The 14,571-nt window shown below is 49.8% G+C and overlaps 1 protein-coding gene across 4 annotated transcripts in view; it reads left to right on the top strand.

Moving 5' to 3' along the window:
• Positions 1-14,571, top strand: part of DISC1 (disrupted in schizophrenia 1) — a 357,514-nt gene that overhangs the window by 51,580 nt on the left and 291,363 nt on the right. For 3 of the 4 annotated variants that reach the window (XR_002338808.1, XM_021073577.1, XM_021073576.1), the window contains exons 2-3: positions 828-1,834; positions 10,378-10,447. Coding sequence is in view for 3 of the 4 variants with exons in the window: in XM_021073577.1 (XP_020929236.1) it covers positions 896-1,834; positions 10,378-10,447 (1,009 nt within the window). In the remaining variant the exon portion in view is untranslated. The remainder of the gene's footprint in view (positions 1-827; positions 1,835-10,377; positions 10,448-14,571) is intronic. The other variant, XM_021073579.1, reaches the window with a different exon arrangement.

Here is a 14,571-nt window from a genome sequence, read left to right as displayed (position 1 = left end):
CTTGCTAGGAGAGAGGTACTGTTCATCTCTCCATTTTACTGATAAGCAGACTGAAGCACAGAGAGGCTAAGTAACTTGTGGAAAGTCACACAGCCAGCAGCGGCACAGCCAGGTTGCAACCAGTTGAAGAGGTGCCAGAGCCTACACTCTCAACTGCTGTTGCATCAGGCCTCTGAGTTGTATCAGCGTTTTTAATTGCTTAAATTCCTCTTGCATAGCTGGGAGGGGAACACAGCTCCTGGTTTGGAGATAACAACAAGCAGGACCCCCTGTAATTCACTGTGAGATGAATCCATGGGCATAGATTGTGTGACCGCCAGCTGCCCACAGTCCACAGTCAGATAGGACACGGAGAGCACAGCTAATGAAAATGCACACAGTGTTCAAAGAGTGGTCAGATTGGTGGTTGGCTCTCATTTTTGGGAGTGTGCTGGTGTTTGGCTTCAGAGTGCTTGCTTTCCATGCCGCTCCAGGGGGAAAGCTCTGTGTGCCTAAAAGAGCAACAGGCAAGATGCTGGAGGCTCAGAATGTGCTGCCGTAGTTGGGTCTCTGAGGCGCTTGCAGTCTTGTCAGTATAACTCACAGCAGTGCTGGCTGCTCTGGAAATAGAGGGGTTGGGATGCTGTGCAGTTTCTACACATCCCAGGCAGACGCTTCCCAGGGATCATCAGGGTTTGGGTAGCAGCTTGGCCCCATGGCCATTGCACCAGCATCTCTTTGGCAGATGCACCGAGGGTTGCCCCCAACCCGGGGACGTTCTCCAAATGCAGCTGCAGCTGAGCTGGGGAGATGTGTGTGCTGATGGTGCGTGTCCTCTTTCCTCCCAGGCCGCCAAGATGGCTCACCACCTGCAGCGTCTTTTCGGAGGAGGCGGCTGGCACGGAGGCCAGGCTACATGAGAAGTGCAGCTGGGCCCCGGATCAGGTTCTTCTCGCCAGCAGTGGGCAGTCTGCTCCGGGCCCAGGGAGGGGCATGCAGTGAGGAGACCCAGCACTCTGAACCCAGGACAGGACCATGTGGCCGTGACCCTGGAGGCCAGGGGCAGGGTCCCTCGACCGGGACCCTCATTCCCTGGAGCACAGCAGCCTCTGCTTGGACCTCCACGGGCCCCCGAGGCCTGGCTCTGACAACAGGGAGAGGAACCCTGGGTCTCTCAGGGATTCAGCCCAGAGGTGGCCGCGCCCTGCCCAGCAGGCTGACTAGGTCGTGTGGCTCCGGGGACAACATATGCCAGGGGGCGCCACCATCCATGGACAGTTGGGAGGCTCCGAGCCCGAGTCGGGAAGCAGCCTGTGGGAAAGGAGCCCTGGACACCTGGGCCAGAGGCTCTCTATCCCCAGAGGAGGGAAGTGGCACCAACTGCAGCCTCGGAAGTGGCCCCAAGGTCGACCCCACCCCTCCTGGCTCTCAGGATGTCTTCACCTCCAACTTCAGCTTCATTCGCCTCTCCCTGGTCTCTGCCGGGGAACGTGGAGAAGCAGAAGGCTGTCCGCCACCCAGAGAGGCTGAGGCTTCTCATCAGAGCCCCGAGGAGACAGTGGCCAAGGCTGCTGGTGTGGACGGGCCCCATGAACACCCTCAGCTTCTCTCTCCCGCCTCACCCCTCAAGGCTCCTCAGGACCTGGCAGATGCTGCCCAGATGGCGGGGGACAGCCCCAGACTGGAGTGCGAGATGCTTCCTTTGCTGGACATGGACGCTGCCTCCTTCTGCTCCCTGGATCCCTCGAGACCCGAGGGCAGCCACCCTCAGGATGCTGACCTCTGGGACCCACTGCTCCGCACTTGTGAGCCTGCGCTGCTGCACTGCCTGCAGGGCCAGCGGAGGCGGCTGGAGGTGGGTGTGTCCCGAGCCTGTGGGCTGGGATGGTCTCACTGAGGAGGGGGGGGGCCGCAGGAAACGGCGGTTCTGGGGTTGCCCCAGTCCCCACTGGAAGCCCCTGTGGTGACTGGCCATGGAAAAATGTTGCTACACTTGCATCTCTCCTCCTTCTGTTGGAACTCTAATCTGGTCTCGTTCTCATCCTCTGTCCCTTAGATGCTTGCTTCGCTCTCTGTTGGCTTCAGGCTCCTCTGCAGCTTCTGGTCTGGGTGATGCAGGGTTAGCTCAGCCTTGCTCTGTTTTAAACAGGAGAAGGGGGACAGGGAGCCGGGGAGGTGGAGTCAGTCGCTGTGTGGATATAAAGATGATGATGCCCCAAACTGGGGGCGATCTGGAGCTGCTTCTGCATGCGCAGTGCTCATGGCATCCTCAGCAGCAGGGACTACTGATTTTGTTTCTGGTCCTTAAACTTCTCAGGCCCTCAGTTTCCTTATTTAGAGATGCTGACATCACACAAGATTGTTCTGTGGCTCAAGCTGGAATGTGAGTGCTTTGGAAATTGGGACAGGCGGTATAGAAGCAAGTTCCAGCATCATGACTTGCTGTCCACTCATCTGAGGGGGTACAGCTGGGGGTAGACAGGGCTGTTCTACCCTGAGAAGTCCCCAGAGAAACCCGCGCAGAGAGGCTTTGTGGCAACCCATTGGCTCATCCTGTTCAGAGACTGTGTTTTCCATCTGGGCTGTGTGCATGTGTGCACGTGTGCATGTGGGGATATGCATGCGTAAGCAGGGAAGTCGAGTCTCATTAGGATTTGGTAGGAGTACGTGAAAATGTGAGGCTCATGTTCCTTCCCAGCAGTGGATCTCCTTTGCTCTCTACTGCATATCCGATGTTCTTGGCCCCGGCCCTTTTGCCCTGTCTCAGCCTGGCTGTGGGATTTATCAGCCAGGGAGGTGGCAGAGCCACTTCTGTGTGAGACCTCTCCTACCCCCCCCCCCACCCCCGATGACCCTCTCCTTCCATCCTGTCCCTCAGCCCTTTGGATGTGCCCCATTCAGTGCTCATCACATTAATAATCATTTGCTTGTGGGTCCAAGTTCTACACTTGACTCAGACTTTTTTTTTTTTTTTTTTGTCTTTTTAGGGCCTCACTCATGGCATATGGAGTTTCCTGGGCTAGGGATTGAATCGGAGCTACAGTTGCTGGCCTACACCACAGCAACAGCAACGTGGGATCTAAGCCGTGTCTGTGACCTACACCACAGCTCATGGAAATGCCGGATTCTTAACCCACTGAGGGAGGCCAGGGATTGAACCAGCATCCTCTTGGATACTAGTCGGGTTCATTAACTGCTGAGCCATGACGGGAACTCCTCTTAAATATTTTTGGATGCATGATGCCTGGCCTACTGCCTGGTGCTTGATTACTGTTTGTTTTCAGTGAAATAATTTAGCTTGTTAAGATGGGCCACAGGGAGTTCTGTTGTGGCTCTGTGGGTCAAAGACCTGACATAGTGTCTATGAGGATGTGAGTTTGATTCTTGGCCTCGCTCAGTGGGGTAAGGATCCAGCGTTGCCACAAGCTGTAGTGTAGGTCACAGATGTGGTTCAAATCTGGTGTGGCTGTGGTGTAGGCTGGCAGCTGCCACTCTCATTCAGTCCTTAGCCTGGGAACTTCCATATGCTGCAGGTGTGGCCATGAAAAAACAAAGAAAGAAAAAAAAGAGATGGGCCATAGATATCTAACTGACAGATTTCTGTGGTTGTCTGTCTGAGGCCTAAGGAGAGGGGCTGAGAGGCACACATACAAGGATACAGGCACTAGGTGGAGGTTTGTACCATGATGCTTTTCGGACTCTAAATGACAATTTCCAACACGTTATTTCTGAGATCCTTTAAAAAAAATCTTGGCGGGGATTTCCCGTCGTGGCGCAGTGGTTAACGAATCCGACTAGGAACCATGAGGTTGCAGGTTTGATCCCTGCCCTTGCTCAGTGGGTTAAGGATCCGGCGTTGCCGTGAGCTGTGGTGTAGGTTGCAGATGCGGCTCGGATCCCGTGTTGCTGTGGCTCTGGCATAGGCTGGTGGCTACAGCTCCAGTTCAACCCCTAGCCTGGGAACCTCCATATGCCATGGGAGCAGCCCAAGAAATGGCAAAAAGCCAAAAAAAAAAAAAAAAAAATCTTGGCACCATATCTCTATTTCTCCAATTCCCAAATCAGAGTTTTGACCCCAGTCAAGCAGACGTAGAATGTGGTTATAAAGATTGGCTCCCGACCCCACCCCAATAACCAAACAGAGATTTGCCTGGTGGTGAGTCATGGCAGTCAGCCCACAATTCTGCCCCCTGGGTTTTGGTAGCATGAATGTTTTTTTTTTTTTTTTTTTCCTTCCTTTTCACTCCCCTTACCTATATGTAGATTGTGTCCTCCTGAGAACTCAGGGCTTTTGATAAATTAGAGTCTGTGAAGCCCTGATCAGAGGTGCTCTCTGGGGGCCTGGCTGTGCCGTGGGCTCACCATGCCCGTGTCTGAGCCACCAGGACATTGGAGGGCCCGGGGGCTAGAATTCCGGGAACGGTGGCTGTGGAAAACCACCTTGACTCACCTTTTGGGTTTCTTGATTTTTGGTTTTAAAAAGAAAGAAAACCCACCCTAGATAATACCTCTTCTTTTCTCCTTTATTACCCACATGCAGCTTTTAAAAATAAATAATTGGTCACAACCCACTGAAGAGTCAGTCTGTGGGGTCTTGGTTGCTGCAGGGTCACCCATGGACTTGCACCCCTGGCAGGCTGGTGGGACTGCCTAGCGTTTTGCCTTCCTGGATGTGTGACCTGAGGTCGCCTGCTTCGTTGTGCTGGGCCTCAAGATGCTGTTAGAAGGTGAGGGTAACCAGAGTCCCCACCCCATTAGATTGTTGGAAGATTAAAGGGGCCGGTCTGTGCACAGCTCCAGCACCCAGCAAAAAACCTAGAACATGCTGCCAGTTCTCATCATTAGAGAAATGGCTCATAATAAGAGTATTTGAGTACAAAAAGAATTCACTCGTCTCCCCGCAGTTTGGATTAAACTCATATCGTATCTTGAATGATAGGATCTGGACACAGTTTCTGTGTAATTGGAGTGCCTTTGTTTGTGGTAATTCAGCACCTGGACAGGGACCAACCTGGTGCCCTTTCCAATGATATGAAGATCTATTGTGTGGACAAGGGATGACCTTCTTTCAGGGACCTGGGAAGACAGAAAGAGCACTGTCCAGGGCATAGGACTTACAGAAAGGCAGATTTTGCTTCAACGGGACAAAGAGGCTCCTGACAGTGGAGTTGTGTGTGACGAGTTGTCCGCTTGGGGGAGGCCTTGCTTTTCCCATCGTGTTTTCGTGAAGGCCCCAGAATGCTTCTTTGGGCTATTGAAGAGGCTCCTTAGGATGGGGGAGAGGGTTGGGCCAAGATCTTCAAAAAGATCCCTTGAAAGACTGGGATCCTAAAGTTCCGGGGCCTTTTATTTTTATTTATTTATTTATTTATTTTGGTCTTTTTAGGGCCACACCTGCTGAACATGGAGGTTCCCAGGCCAGGGGTCTAATCAGAGGTTCAGCTGCCGGCCTGTGCCACAGCCACAGCAACGCCAGATCCTTAACCCACTGAGCAAGGCCAGGGATCGAACCCGCAACCTCATGGTCCCTAGTTGGATTCGTTTCCGCTGCACCACGACAGGAACTCCTAGCGTTCTGGGGCCTTTTAGGTATTATCTTCTAATTCCTCAACCTTCTCTCCCTTATTCTTAAGTAAAGATGCAAAAATCTCAGGAATTTGAGTTTTAGCTCCTTTTAAAATACTGCCCATCTTCCGTATGCGCGGATTCTGTTATGGGGAATTTGTTTTTGCCCTAAAATTTATTGAAACCCAGAGTCACTGCTCAGAGGGCTTTCCCAGTCATTGGTGGTTGTGCACAAAGGGGCAAAACATGTGAACCGCCTGACACGCATGCCCCAGGCTGAGGTCTTGTTTCAGCTCAGACTGTAAACTAGTGTCCTTTTGATGACCTACTTCATGCTGTGCTTTTCACATTTTTTTTTTTTTTGGATTTTTTTTTTGGTGATGTCACTGTTTAACTAGCCCCCAAGCACAGGGCTTAGTGCTTGTCTAGTGCTCCTAAGTGCAAGAAGGCTGCGACTTGCCTTATGGAGAAAACACGTATAGTTAGATGAGCCTCCTTCAGAGGTGTGAGTCGTTGTGCTGTCGGCCACGAGTTCCACGTTAAGGAAGTGGAAATAAATACCAAATAAGGCAATTTTAAACTGAAACACACATAAAACAAGATTATGTATTGATCAGTTGACAGAAATATCGTGACCTAACCCAGTATTCCCCTGGAAGCCGTTGCCCGGTGTTTGCTAATTGAGCACCTCCAGTGCTTTTACAGAACACAACTACCATGTGTTTAGAAATAGACTCTGCCAGGGGCTGAGAAAATGTGATGAAAGGAAATGCTACCTGGGGTGCAGAGGAGGGAAGAGGGGAGGAAAGGGAGAGAAAGTGCCTGCCTCACGTGGGTTGTGTCCCCGGACAAGACAGGCCCATTGGTGGCTGTGCTTCCAGCCAAGGTGGACATTCCGCTGTATCCTAGGACACCAATTCAAGGTCTTAGGGGAGGTGGGTGAAGGCATAAGGTGAGGTGGGCATTGGCTGGAAGTGACTTCTTCTTTACCTTCTTTCCTGTAGTTCTTCTGCTTCAGTTCCTGTGTCCAATCATCCCATCATTTGGTTGTGGGGGTGTAATGGTCTAACCAGCCATCCACTGGTAGTGTGGACCAACTCCAGGACAAATGGGGCAATGCGATCATTCATTCTTTTTGTTTTTTTTTTTTTCTTTTTAGGGCCACACCCACAGCATGTGGAAGTTCCCAGGCTAGGGGTCCAATCGGAGCTACAGCTGCTGGCCTACACCATAGCCATAGCAACTTAGGATCTGAGCCTCGTCTGTGACCTACACCACAGCTCTTGGCAATGCTAGATCCTTCACCCACTGAGCGAGGCCAGGGATCAAACCAGAGTCCTCATGGACACTAGTCGGATCCACTTCCGCTGCACCACAACGGGAACTCCTCATTCATTCTTTCACTCACTCAGAACACACCTGCCTGTTATTAATAGTCCAACACCTTTGTGCCTGGCTTTGGAGGTTGTATCAGTTGGAATAGGTGGGTCACACGCAGAAGTACAATATAAGACCCTTCATGTAACCCCAGTGTTTCCTGCCTTGTGTTATGTTCCACAGAGGTGGCTGGGGGCCCTGCTCCACAGAGTCACTCAGGAACCCAGCCTGCAGCCTCTGAGCCTATGGCCACCTCAGTCACTGAGACGAGGAAGAAGATGCTGGTGGGCAGTGGGGGGGGGCAGGGGTCCTATGAGAGCTGCAGTGCACAAGCCACCTCTGTCCCGTCCTCTCACACCCTGCTAAGCAGCATAGGGAGGGGAGGGAAGTGTAATCCTTCCGTGTGCCCAGGGCAGTGGAGAACCAGATAAGGGTCAATGCTGCCATGTTCTACACAGATGCAAATCTTGCCCTCCAGCTGCTCAAGGTCAGGTAGAGGGTAGCCACAACACAATACAACATAGCTCCACAACACAGCACAACAACACAACAATAGCTATTGGCTGGTTCAGTGAGTACTAAGACAGTTTTCTTGCAGCTCCGTCTCTAGTGGCTCAGACCAAACACCTGACACCATCCTGACTCATTCTCGCCGTTCCCCCCGCCGCCCGCATGTGAGCTGTTACAAATCCCCTTCTTTCCCTCTCCCACCAGCTGTCCTCTGAGTATATGCAGAATCAGATCCCGTCTCGCCTTCCCTCCCTGCTCCTGCAATCCAAGCCACAGCCACATCCTTCCTGGGTCATTTCCACAGCCTCCTCCCTGGCCACCTGACTTCTGCCCTTACTCACTGCAGTCAGGCAGACGCTTTTCACACATATATCAGATCATGTTCTCGTTTGCTCAGAGCCTTCCAGCAGCTCCCCAAGGCCCTCAGAGTGAAGCCAGAACTTTAGCAGTTCCTCATATTTCTTCATCCCACTCATTACCTCTCTGACCTCATCTTCTGCAATGTCCCTTTAACCAAGCCAATCCAGGCCTGGCAGCCCCCTGCTTGACTTTGCAAAGCCAGAATCAGTGCTGCCTGGAGCTCGGAGCCAGGACTTCTCTGCTGGAACATGTTTCTCCCAGAGAGACCTGCAGTTCACTCCCTTAGTGCTTATAAATCTTTGCCCAGATGTCACCTTCTCAACGAGCTTTAACTTAAAATCACAACCTCACAGTAGGCCAGCATTCCTGATCCCCCTGAGGTGGTTTCTGTTTTCTTCTTCATAGCACAAGTCCATTATTAAGACTTCATAAAACCTACTTATTAACTGTTTTCTTCTCTTTTTATTTTTTTTCTTTTTATGGCCACACCTTCAGCATGTGGAGGTTCCCAGGCTAGGGTCGAATCAAAGTTGCAGCTGAGGCCTACACCACAGCCACAGCAACACTGGATCCGAGCCACATCTGAAACCTACGCTGCAGCTTGTGGCATTGTTGGATCCTTAATCCTCTGAGTGAGGCCAGGGATCAAACCTGCATCCTCACAGGGACAGTGTTGGGTCCTTAACCTGCTGAGCCACAATGGGAACTCCTTTTTTCCCCCATCTTTTTTTAAAGGTTTATTGAAGTATAGTTGATTTACAAGGTTGTAATAATTTCTGCTGTACAACAAAGTGATACATGAACATACATCCATTCTTTTTCAGGTTCTTCCCCCACGTAGGTTATCACAGAATATTGGGTAGAGTTCCTTGTGCTCTGTAGCAGGTCCCTGCTGGGCAGCCATTCCATGTACCACGTTGTGCATATTAAGCTCAAGAGCTAATAGTTTTTTTATTGTTTAGCTTTTTAGGGCCGCACCCGAGGCATATGGAAGTTCCCAGCTAGGGGTTGAATTGGAGCTGTAGCCGCTGGCCTACACCACAGCCACAGCAATTTGGGATCCGAGCTGTGTCTGTGACCTACACCACAGCTCATGGCAACGCCGGATCCTTAACCCACTGATCAAACCCATTGTCCTTATGGATGCTAGTCAGATTCGTTAACTGCTGAGCCATGATGGGAGCTCCAGGGCTAAGAGTTTTGTACTGTATCTGCAACTCCTCAAACAATGCCTGACACTTGAGGCACTCAGTAAATATTTGTTAAATGGATGGGATCGTAGGATTAAGTACAAATACAGGTGATGATGGCCACAGAGAGAAAGGACACTTAACACGGACTAGAGAAGTGACACCTGAGCTAGGTATAAGCCAGCAAAGGATGGGAGAAAGCTGTGTTTCAGGGAGCAGGCCCCACGCCTTTCATCAAAAGGCCAAGAATCTCCCTTCGGAAATCTCCGGGCTTCCTGTTGAGAAGAGAAGTAATTACAAATGAACATATTGGTCATTCTCAGGATGGGATCGTGGAGTCTACCTGTGGTTTAGATAAGACAGCGCCCTTTTCTGTAAGGAAAGTGTGGGAACCTCAGCCCTCGCTTATTCTCACCCGGCCGGCAGGGCAACCTGTTGAGCTGAAGCTCTTGCTTTTCTTCTCTGGGTTTCTCTTCCAGAGTTGGTGTGTTTACCTGAATAATTTTTTTTCTTGCTTTTTTTTAGGGCCACACCCACGACTTATGGAGGTTCCCAGGCTAGGGGTCAAATCGGACCTATAGCCACCAGCCTACACCACAGCCACAGCAAGGCCAGATCTGAGCCACGTCTGTGGCCTACACCGCAGCTCATGGCAATGCCAGATCCTTAACCCACTGAACAAGGCCAAGGATTGAACTTGCGTCCTCATAGATGCTATTCAGATTCATTTCTACTGAACCTCGACGGGAGTTCCTACCTTAATCATTTTAAGGTGACTTTTTTTTTTTTTTTTTTTTTTTTTCGTCTTTTTAGGGCCATGGTATGTGGAAGTTCCCAGGCTAGAGGTCTAATTGGAGCTGTAGCTGCCGGCCTATGCCACAGCCACAGCAACTCAGGATCCGAGCCTCCTCTTCGACCTATACCACAGCTCACAGTAACACTGGATCCTTAACCCACTGCTGAGGCCAGGGATGGAACACACATCCTCACAGATACTGGTTGGGTTAGTTACCACTGAGCCACAGTGGGAACTCCTAGGGTGACTTTTAGAACAGAAACCATTTGGTCAGGTCAGGAAATTTATATTCCTTTCAATTATGCATTTCCCCCCACAGATAAAGGGCACAGTGTGATGTTTTTGTTTAAAATAACTTTCTAATTCATTTTCTGGATTTTATGCTCAAATTACACTTTTTCTTTATATAACTTTTTTTTTTTTGAGAAACGAATGCATTTGGCATCGGAAAAATGTACATTTATGGTTCTTTTTTAAAAAGGAGAATGAAGTGGTTCAGTTGCAAAATAGTTTTTCAGTGTTCTTAGCATTAACAAAATAAGTTGGCATGAATGCAATTGTAATTTGGCTTTTATTTTTTCCCCTTTCAAACCAACACAGGTAAAATCCTTAAGATTAAAACTTCGGAAACTTCAAGAAAAAGCGGTTGAGGATGATGATTATGATAAGGGTGAGTTTTACTTTGTTTATTGATTTCTTTCTTCTTCCCCCTGTAATGTGCAATTTCTTTTCTTTTTTTTTTTTTGGTCTTTTTTGTCTTTTCTAGGGCTGGAGGTTCCCAGGCTAGGGGTCTCATTGGAGCTATAGCTGCCAGCCTATGCCACGGCCACAGCAATGCCAGATCCGAGCCTACACCACAGCTCACGGCAACGTTGGATCCTTAACCCATTGAGTGCAGCCAGGGATTGAACCTGCAACCTCATGGTTCCTAGTCGGATTCATTAACCACTGAGCCACGACGGGAACTCCAATAATGTGCAATTTCTTTTTCCCTCCTTACCTACCTCTGTCTTTCTATACCTACAAGAATTGCACAATCTGACTCTTGGATCATTGCCACTCAGTAACATTTGACTGTTTTACACATGACTATTTTGTGGATTTCAAAGCACTGTGTGGGCAATAATCCTTTATAACTTGATTGACTGTGCAGAAAAACTCTGAGTACTTCCACAATACAAGTTATGTTAACTCATTATTTACCTGCCTAAGGGGTGATATATCTAAACTTTATTCACTCATGAAAAATATTTGTTGAACACCTACTGTGTGCTTAGGAATAGGAAAGTAAAGTAGACACAGTATCTGACCTTGGGTTTCCTGTGAATACAAGCTTTCTGAGGTCATGCTCTTGGGGATCAGGTGTCGGAGACGGAATGTACCCAAGAGATGGTGCTGGGCTGTGCCAACCATCTTGACTGTATCAAGGTCCCAGTAGATGGCCTGAAATAGCCAAGCTGGAAAGGAGAAGCAATGACACGAAGATGGAGGAGTTGGGCAGAAGTCAGAAAAAAACAGAATGAGGCACCAAATGGAAGTTGGGCCAGAAGCAGATGGGGGCAGTCGTGGTGGCCAAGTGGACACAGGGTGGACTTGATCAAAGAAAGAGTTGGTCAAAGAAAGGAATGATTGGCCTGGGAAAGATCTTAAGGCCATGGGTGCTGATTGCAAGATTTCACACCTATTTCTGCTGGGTCAGGGGAAAAGAGAGGGCTTCAAAGGACTTCCTGGTTCCCCCAGACACTCATGGAACTGAGGGTTACTGCTGGTGATAACCAGGCTAATCACACCCAGAACTAGTTTGGAAATAATATGGATTTAAGGGTCCTCTGGAAACTGGTTAGCCTTTGATTTTTATTTTTCCTTCTTTCGCTTTTTAGGACCATACCTGTGGCACATGGCAGTTCCCAGGCTAGGGGTTGATTTGGAGCTGCAATTGCCGGCCTATACTGTAGCTCATGGCAATGTCAGATCCTTAACCCATTGAGGGAGGCCAGGGATGGAACCCGCATCCTCATGGATACTGGTCGGATTCTTAACCCACTGAGCCACAGTGGGAAGCTGCTTAGCCTTGATGCTTGCATGATTGGCGCCTACACTGGTATTCCCAGTGGGTATGTCACAGACCATTAGGAATTGGGGTGCTACAGGAATGGAGTGAGGGACTTCCCAAAGGAGGTTGCAAATCCTACTGCAAGAAACACCCAGAGTTGATGCAGTGTGGTGGTCTCCTTACATACACTGTGGGTGTTGGGCTTAGAGAGTGAGGGGGATGGAAGGAAGGAGAGGAATTTGGGAATGGAGGCGGCAGTCTCCAGACTCTCTCAGACAGGCCTTGGGGATTTCAGACTGATGATAGGTGGGGGATGAGGTGTGCGAGAGAGGAGGCAAGTTCAAGGCTCGGGGAGGCAGCCCGTTCACCCCTCCCGGCTGTACACAGAGCAAAGGAGCTCTTCCTGGACCAGGGTGGCCCTGCTGGCTTTTGTCTGTGGAAGACAATTAAACCTCGTTTGAAGGCCCCCCCCCCAGTCTTGCACACATTTATTTCTCTTCCATGAGGTGAGTCTTGGTTCCTTTGCCTTGAGCAGCACAGCACTCTTTGTAACACAGAAGCTTCTGCCGCAGGTGGAAAACCACGCCCTCTTTTTCTGATCAAGACCTGGGGAACTTTCTGGATGTGGTTCTCTCAGCGGGGCTTGGTTACATGGAAGCCTCACTTCTGTAATCTTTTCTTCAAATGTCTCTGAAATACCGAAGGGGATGAGGTTTGAATAGGATACGGTTTGCAGGGAAGCTGAAAGAATAAAGGCAGCTTTATTCCGTGTTTCTGTCTCTTTTTCTCCTTTTTTGTATGTCCTGCCCCGAAGGAGATGTTTTGGGGTAGGCCCAGCATTCTCTGTTCCTCCAGAGCCTCTTCCTGATGATTGGGATGCAAGCTGACATTTGGGAAAACGCTGGTGCCAGACCTTCCTCTGTGGCAAGTCAGGCCTTGGGACAGCGGCCAGCTGAGTCCTGCAGATGGGTGTCAGTCCGTGAACTGGGTCCCTCCTGCTGCAGGTGGCAATTAAGCTGGGCCCTGAAGGATGAGTAGAAAGCCCTAGAAGGACTTTCTATAGAAGGGCAAAGTTACCAGCCACCATCCAAAAGTCCAGTGGCCTGGCCACGAGATTTGAAACTGGCCATTGTCTGAAGCAGATCACTGAGGGCCCAGGGCGTGGACTGGCACATAGTAGGTGATCCATACCTTCTCCTACACTGACTGCTGAGTCATTAGGGGAGTTTGCACCTCATCGAGGTGGAGAATTTGTTGTAATGAGATTTGTGGAAATAAGATTTGAATGAAATTTCCTTTCTCGTCTAGTTCATCCAGGGGGACGAGTAAGCATTTTACGATTGCTGAGGTTTTCCTCAACACTCAACTTTTGCAGTCTCTGTCTGGACGCTTTCTTTTCTGTTAGGAGCAGGTGTGCAGCTGGATTGTGTCTCCAGGGAAGGGATCTGCCGGGGGCCACGAGCGTTGCCAGGAGCATCTAGAGGGTGATGACCTGTCCCCTTTGTTTTTGTTTTTTCGTTTTTTTACTTTTCTCTTCCTCTTTCTAGATGCACTCATAACAATGACTTTGGTTCCAGAGCAGGAGCCACTGGCACAGAGTAGAAAGTTACACGTTTTATCTCATCAAAGTGCCAGCTGATATGCACACTGCTGCCTCGTGGGGAAACCTTCTCTGGCCTCGAGTTAAGCTACATCTCTTCCTCGCTAGGGAAGGAAAGTTAATATTTCCTTGTATTCATGCATAAAGCTGGGAGGGCTCAGGAGAGAAAGAATGATGCCAGTTGGTATTTGCTGAGGGTTTTTCTCCAAGACTCTAATTGCTTCATTGGTTTCATCTCATTACTGCTCATCCTGTGTCTGTGGTCGGCGGAGGGGCGAGGATGAGTCCTCAGGGTCCCATGAAGGGAGAGACCTCTGTCCAGAGATGAGGGACAAGGAGCCAGGGGCTGCCGTGTGCTGGGGAGGGAGGAAACGGGGCCTTGGACAATGACTTCCCATGTGGTTCCTGTGCTCTTTGTTTCTGGTCAGTTTGTGCCTCTGACATCCCCTGCCTGCCTGCGTCCACCAGTGACCATATCCACTTGCCAAGTGCACGAGGCGAGGTCTTGAGGAGGTGACATCTGGCCCTCAGTGACCTACATCAGTGCAACGTGGAGCACAGTTGGCTTTACCTGCTTGCTTAGACTTTCTTTCTTGGAGTGAAATGTGGCCATTACTGAAATAGTTCTTCTCCCTTTGTCTCAACCGATATGCATTATGTCAGAATTCTAGCACAACAAAAATGTGAGGCATTGAGGAGTTCCCTGGTGGCTCAGTAGGTTAAGGACCTGGTGTTGTCACTGCTGTGGCTTGGGTTCAATCCCTGGCCCAGGAACTTCTATACAGTGTGGCATTAATAAATAAATAAATAAATAAATAAGGCGAGGCATTGAAAGAAAAATGATCACAGCAGAGGCCATGCATGAAATCACCCTAAAAAGTGGCCAGTTCTTGTCTCAATCGCCATCATCTTCTTTTTTTTCTGAATTCTTTCTTTAGCAAGATTTCTCAAAGTTCCAACTGTGGGAGTTGCCATCTTGGCTCAGTGGTTAATGAATCTGACTAGGAACTGTGAGGTTTTGGGTTCGATCCCTGGCCTCGCTCAGTGGGTTAAGGATCTGGCATTGCCGTGAGCTGTGGTGTGGGTCGCAGACGTGGCTTGGATCCCCGAGTTGCTGTGGCTGTGGTGTAGGCTGGCGGCT

The sequence above is a fragment of the Sus scrofa genome, chromosome 14 (genome assembly GCF_000003025.6).
Source record: "Sus scrofa isolate TJ Tabasco breed Duroc chromosome 14, Sscrofa11.1, whole genome shotgun sequence".
Lineage (NCBI taxonomy): Eukaryota > Metazoa > Chordata > Mammalia > Artiodactyla > Suidae > Sus > Sus scrofa.
Note: the sequence above shows the minus strand (reverse complement) of the source record. Positions and strands in the feature narration are given on the sequence as shown.